Here is an 8,835-nt window from a genome sequence, read left to right as displayed (position 1 = left end):
AGGACAGCTGACCCCAGCACAGTTCTCTACTGACAAGGCAGAAAGCTGAACTGCTGCATCCCAAGGTGATCTGCAGATAAGGTTTACCCCAACAGTGGCAGTCCCAGCCCTTAGCAGTGTTTCAGTGCTTTCACTGCTGCCTCACTGCACTGTGAGAAGAATCCTGCACTCACACAAAACACATACTCTGCATTTTCCAGTACATTCCTGGGTATTGCAATCTGGAAAGAAAACATCACATGTTAGCTGAATGCTGGCCTCCTGAATGCAGAAGGAGTTTCAGGTGCTTTCAAGGACTGCTCATTCTCAGTTGCTCTGGCTCACCTTGGGTAGCTGTAGAAGATATTCCAGAAGCAATTTTCTGGTAGATTTGCACTTTGCCCCAGATTTTTTCAGGACAAAAGATCTGAAAAACTGTATGGTGCAAAAAAGAAATGATAAAGACCTATAAAAACCAGCTACCCTTACAAGTACCTAACCAACAGGAAAAAGTACTACATACATGTTCTCAATATGTAAAATACAATTTATTGTATTTAGGCCATTCATAAATATCAACACAATGTAGTATGTTTGAACCAAACATCTTACCAATAAATACTATCTAAACATTAATATTAATCTTTTGATCAAATGTGTACAGTGTATTGACACAGTATTGCACAGTGAGCTCTATATGACATTTCCATTGTGCATTCAGTTCGTTACAGGGACAGTTTGCCACAAATATTGCAAAGCATCAGAGTTGACTTTTCCAAGTGAAAACAGCTGAATGATTTCATTAGGAATTGGAGGCTGACACAAATGTCAGTGTCCTAGGTTAACTGGTTATGAACTCATGGAACCTAATGTTTTCATGAATGAGGAGACTCTGTTTCTAATATAATTTTTACAGAACTGCAAAAACCCCCCACTTTCAAATAGAATGAGGTTATTATAACTATATAACTATATAACTTGGGTGAATAGTCAACTCCAGCAATCAGCGAGCCTGTGATCCTTGTTTTCTCTTGCCTCGACAGAAATACAAATCATATATTTAATCTTTTCAGAGATGTATTTCACCACTTGCATTTCAAAGGCCAGATAAGTGCAAGCTCTCAGCACTACTCCAGCACTTTGCTCCCTGTGTGCCTCTGCTCAGGTTATACTCACTACCCAGCAGCATGAGCAGAGGTCACACTCTCTAGTCTCCATTGCTTTCCATGTATAAATAGAGATGTATTTTCCCAATAGTTCCATAATTAGCTATCTCTCAGCTTTATCTGATTAAATCTTAATTCTACAGCATCAGCTCTGGAGTTTGCATTACAATCTGAGGCTCCCAGAGGGGGCTGGGGGCTGCCAGCTGCATGGGGGGCTGTGCTGCTTCCCTGAAGCCCAGCAGCTGCTGGGTCAGATGGGCTCTGCTGAGCACAGAAACAAATGCTGGCAGGACTGGGGTTTGCAGCAGGTTTTCAACATCTCACTGCTGTTCATTCTCGAAGTGCAATTCCAACAAAACTGTGTCCATGCCAGTGGCAGATCCCTGGCTGGGTAAGGACTGGATAATTTGGCTTGAAAGGTGGAATATCTCCCTTATGAGGAAAGGCTGAGGGAGCTGGGTCTCTTTAGTTTGGAGAAAAGGAGACTGAGAGGTGACCTCATCAATGTTTTCAAATATGTAAGGGGTGAGTGTCAGGGAGATGGAGTTAGGCTTTTCTCAGTGGTGACCAGTGATAGGACAAGGGGTAATGGGTGTAAATTGGAGCATAGGAGGTTCAAGTTGAATATCAGAAAAAATTTTTTTACTGTAAGGGTGACGGAGCCCTGGAACAGGCTGCCCAGGGGGGTTGTGGAGTCTCCTTCACTGGAGACATTCAAAACCCACCTGGACACGTTCCTAGGGGATGTACTCTAGGGGGCCCTGCTCTGGCAGGGGGGGTTGGACTAGATGATCTTTCGAGGTCCCTTCCAACCCCTAGGATTCTATGATTTTATGATTCTATGATTCTACACTGCTCTGACACTGCAGGAGGACCTGAAAATGGGCACATACTGCTTTACACACCTTTAAACTGCATTGCCCTGACACAAGTGGCATGAACTGCTCAAAATGCAAGTAAGAATCATGACCATAGTGTGACTATGAGTGACTTGGAAAAGACTTGACCATCAGTGTAACAGTGCTTAGTGCTTAGAGTATCCCTTAGTGCTTAGCATGTAGTATTCCTTTAAGTAAAAGAAAATTCACTCACCAAGTGATACAATTAAAAATTTCTAAGAAACTACTGGTTAAGTATTACCTCATGATTATGTAAATCATGTTTATATCCCTCATCTTTGCAGTTTATAATTTTGTATATATTTAGATTCTTCATACTCAGGTAACAGAGATACTTATTTCTATCTAAAAAGACGGTAGGAAAAAAACAGGGATTGAAAGGATTCCTTTTTTGTACAAAAAATACATTTTTATCACAACAGCCTGTACCTTCACAGTAGGTCCTTTGCTCCTCTATTTCTTACCAAGGTTCAGTCATCCATAACGCCATCATAAAGTATCAGAATTGGTTTTCTTTCTGCTTTTCAACACCAAAATTCCATGCACTACTATGGAATGTTTCCAAGGTCTTATGCTACATCCTGATAAAATCAGGAATATTTTTTCTCCTTTTTTCTTTTTTACTTTAAAAAGAAACACAATTCATGCAAATAAATACATAATGTGCACTGAAATACTCAATTCTATGATGCAGGTGACTTCTGAGAAAAGTCCTTTCATAATTATCTAAACTAGTCCTAGTAAAAGAAGATAGTTTCAAAACATAACTTAAACAATTTCATTTTAAGACAAGTTGATGTTTGCTATGTGTTCAAGCAGATTACATTTTCTACCTAGCTGTCTTAATCTGGGTGGGCTCAGTGTCATTGTTTTGTACCGAAGAAAATACTTTACTTTAAGGGGTAGCTTTTTAATGCAGTTTTTGTAGTCCAGGCTATCTTCATTTGAGTCTGCATACAGGATCTCAGGTTAAGCCCAAATCTGCAGAGAGAGAGTTGAACAATTATTTATGACCTTGGCTACTGTATCAAACTGATGCGAGAGGCAGTGTAAAACACAAACAGGAAATTAAAATTTAAAATTTGCCACAAGGCCAAACACTGGACACTGGACCACTGATCTGACTGCCTTGCCAAATTTTAATTAAATGTTTGATGCAGGGGGATGGCAGTCAGATCAGTGGTCCAGTGTCACAGCAGCAATGAGATGATTTAACCTGTAAATCTAAAATTTCACTAACTCTAACAGTTTGGCCAGCACCTTGTGGGGAATTTTAAATTTTAATTTCCTGTTTGTGTTTTACACTGCGGTTCTATATCCTTTAGAGACCATTTTCCTGTAACAACCCTTCCTCCTCACCCTCTTTTTTTTTTAAAACAAAGAAAGAAAGGGGCACCCAGGGTAGGTGCTCCCAGCACTCACTCGGAGAGTGTGGTCCCAGGAGCCCGAGCAGAACGCTGTCCCGTCGGGAGAGACCCTCAGGGTGCTGACACGATTTTCATGTCCAAACAGAATGGATACACGGGAGCCTTTCAGCACGTCCCAGACATTTATGGTGTAATCATTATAGCCTGCAAACAGGAGGCGACCTGCGGAGGGAATGAGGTTTTTAAAAAGGGAGGTCTTGAGTAGGTAACAGCTCGGCTGCAGCGAGGGTCTTCAGCAGGGCACCCCCTACCCACTGAGCCACAACCCTCTGCACGGAGCAAGCCCAGGCTCCACTGCTGAGCTACCCATACTGAACACTGAACCAATTAATATCTATTAGTTTAGAATATAGTCAATATTCAGTTAAATTACGTAGAATCTGTTCAGTCATTAGAGATGGGGGATGACTCCAAATCACAACAGACTGAAGAGCGCTTCAGCAGCTCGTGCAGGGCAATAGTATTTTGCTCAGCCTTTGCATAAGAAGTTGAATACAAGTTGAACACTAGAAAGAATTTCTTTAGGGAGAGGGTGATCAGCCATTGGAATGGGCTGCCCAGGGAAGGGGTGGATTCTCCATCCCTGGAGATATTTCAAAAGAGCCTGGATGTGGCACTCAGTGCCATGGGCTGGGAACCACGGGGGGAGTGGATCAAGGGTTGGACTTGATGAGCTCTGAGGTCCCTTCCAACCCAGCCCATTCTATGATTCTATGAAGGATTAGTAGGCAATTTGGTAAGTGATTCATTGTCCCCAACAGGACAAGCTGTGGTGCTTAAAACCATGAGAGGGCTGTGCCTCTGTCCCAGGCAGCAGGGAGCTCACCACTCATCCCCAGGCAGGGTGACTGGAGGAGCTCTGCATTTGTGGTGGGACAGGAGAAAGAAGACTTGAACTTCAATCTCTGGGTGTGTGGTGAAAAATGGCAACATCTCTGTCTTCATGTTCCTCTAACACACTCTGATAAATCATTTATTATCCCTTTATAAACTATTTATGTAAGTGTGCTTAACAGACTAGTTACATTTCATGTTTCCTTTGAAATGTTTTTAATCGTTATTGTGAAATTCTAGCCCAGCTGTAGTTAATGGCAAAATATTTCCTGCCTTCTGTAAGGCCAGGAAAGTAGTTTTCAGTGCTACAACAAAGCAAAAGCCAGCCAGGTTATTTAAAGAGTAATTATTTTCACAGAGGCAAAAAAAAAGCTTCCATGCATGTTTCTTTTGGTACTTAGTATTGCTTTTCATAATTTTTAACAACAAATGCTCTACAAAATTAAACTGGCAAAATCACACAGTTCCCCTCAGACCCCAACACTAAGAAAACCTCTGAAGTTCAGGTCTCACCACTGAGAGAGAAGTCCACGCTGGATGCTCCAAAAATGATGCTCTCTTTGGAATAAATTGCTACTTCTCTGTCTGCACGAAGGTCATATAAACGACACTGGGATTAAAACAAAACCAACACACATGCCTTAGGGAATGCTGGAGTCATTGGCTACTACATTTAATTGATAAAATGGGAGTGGGAAGGACTGCAGCCTAACAGGCAGCATGGGAAGTGACTGCTTGGCTTCTTTCCTTCTATTTCTATTTCTGCCTGCTGTAACTGGGACTCCCCTGGAGTCCAACAGGGATTTCAGCTGCACAAGGCTTTTTGTATAAATTGAATGAAGAACTTGCTTTTCCAAACCACTTCTCTAAGCCTGTCCTGCTATGAAGAGATGAGTGGTGGGCTTTGGAGCATGGCTACCCACGGGAAGTCCCCCAACCCTCTTGCTTCCCCACTGTGGTTTCTGACCTATTAAGGCATCCTGGAGCTGTGGGATGCATGGGGAGACAGTCTCTAAAGGCAAGAGTTTAGCCACAGCTGAAGCCTGGGAGACAGGGGATTAAATCTCCAGTAATCTTTGAGAACATGGACTGCATGGCCCAGGGAAGCTGATATGGAAGTCCTTGCTCTGAGTAAGCAAACAGCCCCTGCCCTTCTGTGAGCCCTCTCTCTCTGAAAACCAGTGTGAAAAATAATCCATGTGAAATAATACATTTTTATACAGATCTTTGGTTGTCATTCCTCATGGAAAATCCCCAATCACCTCTACAACCTGAGCTTCCTGTTTTTATCATTTGCCAGCATACTCAGGCTTGTTTAATATGGAAATAATGTAAAGACAGCCCAGATTTCATTGCCAGACAGAAAGGCAGCCTGTTAGCCCTGAAATCAAAACACACTTTTGAAACTATTTGAACTGAAAACCTTCCTCAGTAAGTTAAGTTTAAGCAAACACTGGCCAGATGGGCTTGCTAAGTATTAAGACTTTACTAATGAAAAATGGCTGGTATCCAAGCCTGCACATAAAGAGGGGGCTGCTTCATTTGCAGGGCAGTGGGAAGCTGCCAGGTATGTGTAGTCCAGGTATCTCCCTGCTCCACACTGAGGGATAATTCCATCAGAGTGTCCTTATACAAAGTCAGGGTCACCGGGGGTGACAGCACTGTCATGTGAGCAGACTTTTATGGTTTCTCTCCAGATAGTCAGGATTATCTGTTCCTCGAAATCCCTAAGTATACAAATCAGGTCAAGATACCAGCCAGCATTACCTGTCTGTAATGCTGAAAACACCAGGCTCTGCATTTAACAAATTAAGTAGATGGAAACTGCCAAAACCTCTGTCAAAAGCACAGAGATGGAATTTTCCATTCCCTTGCTTGAGCTGAAAGTGTCAGGAATAGTTTAGAGATAAAACCCCCATCAAATAAATTAATAAGCACAGGGTCTCAGAGCCTGTGGTACTGGGCATAAAAAGAGAGTGCTCTGCATTGGAATTTAATGATGGACAATTTCCCCATCTCACTCCCTCAGCATCTCAAGTACTGCATACAAATGTGCTGAGAGGCACTGGGCTCACCACAGAGCTAGAGGTATTAATTTATAATCACAGCTTTTAAGACCTAAAAGCAGCACACACTGTCTCCAGAAGAGCTCTGGAAGGGCTCCACATCCAGTGAAGACACAGACAACATTTCTATTGAGTTTGTTAGTACTGGAGCAAGACTCAAAATGTGCTCTGAGAGCAGACTTCTCAGTCTTCTCCCTCATGCAGCTTGGTGTGTTGTTTGAAGAAACAGGAGAAACGAGGTGCCAGGTGCCTCCTAAATGTCTGCTCTGGAGTTACACTTCACTGGCACCTCAGTCCCTGCAGAGCTGTGGTACAGGCAGAGCCTGGTCCCCCATGGGGGCTCAGCTGCAGGGAGAGCCACCAGCCATGCACATCACTTAGGGGCATGAAGGCACCAGGAGGTAAATGCCACGGTGTCATCACCAAGATCACCAATCAGTACATCTCGTGCCCCTCCTAGCATCTTGCTCATAGATAAGGAAGATCCAGTGGGAGCTATTGTATCATCCAGCATGACCTGGATGCAGTGACTCATGGCAGTGAAGAGTGCTGGCAGTGAGTCAGGATGACAGGGAGGAGATGTACATGCCCAAGGCCACCCTGGGGCTGCACCCTCAGGATCCAGGTGACTGCAGAGGTCAGTGGACCTGCTCTGCTCAGCCTGCTCTGCTTGCTGGGATGTGCACACTCCTGTTGTCTCCCTTCATGCTCTTGTACTGTGCTGCTCCATCTGACATAAGCTGCAGAATTTCATCTGGTTCCTCCCAGCCAGTATATGAGGCCTAATCTCTTTCAGCAAGACAACTAATTTAGATCATGAAACTTCAAAACATAGAAAACCTGAAATGAATACTTGGACAGCACCCTCTTGTAGAAACGTTCGCAGAGATGACCTACAAAGTGTTACTAGGTTTTCCCTATCACCTTATATAGAGTATTTAATATACATTATGCTATAGCATTGTTATTCCAGTCAGAGGTCCAGTTTAGTTACTTAAAAGTCCTCTGTGGATGGTCTTTTATGAAGACTTGAATTGGGAAGTAAGGGAACTTCCCTAAATTAGGTTGCTGAATTAACATACCGTGGCATCGTCTGAACCAGAGGCAAAAGCATCTCCACTTGGGTAATATCTGTGCATGAGTAAAAAAAGACCAGAACACATTACATTACTTGGATGAGGTCAGACTTCAGAAATAGACCCAGCACGTTGCTCAACATTGCAAATGTGTCCCCTTCCAGAAATACACTGACCTGACACTGTTGATATCTGAATCGTGGGTTTCAAATGACTGGACGCACTGACCGGATCGCATGTCCCAAATCATGGCTTTCTTGTCACATCCCTAATAAGACACAAAAATGCACTACAGTTGCTCAAACGGTGACATTCATCCCCCACGTGCCTGACACACACCACGAAGCCCAGCTACATTCAAAGCCTCTGAACACCACAGCTCTCAGGGCACTTAACCAGTGGAGCAGCCCCAGAACCAGCTCTACAGGTGCCCCCGAGCCTGGCATGGCCGTGGTTAGGAGCAGAGCACCCCAGGAAGGACAGACCCCCGTGGTGCAGCCAAGCAGCAGGGCACAGTGCTGCTGTGCAGCTCAGGGGGGTGCAGCAGACCTGGGGGGGCTGGTGTGGGCAGTCCCACACTGACACCCCCCTCCCACTCTGCTTTGCTGCTGCCCTCCCTGCGCCCGCAGTCCCGCCGTGCCACAGCACCGCATAACTGACTCACTCCCCCACCACTTACCATGCCCAATATAAAAAATTAATAGCCAGCATTTAAAGTTTGATATCTAATTATTTTCATACGCTGCAGCAGAAAATGAAATAATGGCATCTGGAGGAGCTGTTGCCCGGCCTCCTGCCAGCATTAACCCCTGCACCCACCGGCTCAATGGTGCCCTTGAGGGGAGGAAAGAACCACAACAGCATTTCAGCTCCTTGCAGAGCTTTAACCTGCCCTTTCAAGCTGTGCTTGGAAAAGATGGTTCAGCATTCAGTGCTTGCTGTGAGATGCTCAGTACCTGGATGGTCTGGGCAAAGGGGCTTGGCCCATGGAGCCTGCACTCGACCCATGGAGTCTTCAATGTCCTTGAGGCAAGAACCACCACAGGGCCACGCTCTCAGCTGTGATGTCTCACTGCTATCACAATCCAGGTGACAGGAATGAGAACACAGGCTTTTCTTTGAAGAGTGACTCGAGATTTTAATAATTATGACCCTGCTGAGAGGCAGGCAGTAGGTAGGCTCAGCTCCATGGAGCTCAGCCTCTCTGGGGCTGCGTGGGAAGCAGAGGGCAGGCCAGGAGGCTGCTGCTTCTGCTCAGCTAGCACATCCTGCCCAGCACACTGCATTCATTTTTAAGCTAATAGGATTGCTAATAAAATTAAACAGTCTATTCACAGTTCACATATTTCTCTTTTTTTTTTTTTAATTCTCTCATTAAAATGAAATGA

At 44.4% G+C, this 8,835-nt stretch overlaps 1 protein-coding gene across 2 annotated transcripts in view; it reads right to left on the bottom strand.

Annotated features, from left to right (window-relative positions):
* Positions 1-505: 505 nt before the first annotated feature.
* Positions 506-8,835, bottom strand: part of GNB5 (G protein subunit beta 5) — a 30,383-nt gene continuing 22,053 nt past the window's right edge. For both annotated transcript variants that reach the window (XM_071755170.1, XM_071755171.1), the window contains 5 exons: positions 7,624-7,715; positions 7,454-7,502; positions 4,819-4,915; positions 3,467-3,633; positions 506-3,025 (listed from right to left, as the gene is read on the bottom strand). In XM_071755170.1, coding sequence (XP_071611271.1) covers positions 3,014-3,025; positions 3,467-3,633; positions 4,819-4,915; positions 7,454-7,502; positions 7,624-7,715 — 417 coding nt within the window. In that variant the 3' untranslated portion in view covers positions 506-3,013. The remainder of the gene's footprint in view (positions 3,026-3,466; positions 3,634-4,818; positions 4,916-7,453; positions 7,503-7,623; positions 7,716-8,835) is intronic.

Source organism: Heliangelus exortis, chromosome 11 (assembly GCF_036169615.1).
Source record: "Heliangelus exortis chromosome 11, bHelExo1.hap1, whole genome shotgun sequence".
Lineage (NCBI taxonomy): Eukaryota > Metazoa > Chordata > Aves > Apodiformes > Trochilidae > Heliangelus > Heliangelus exortis.
Note: the sequence above shows the minus strand (reverse complement) of the source record. Positions and strands in the feature narration are given on the sequence as shown.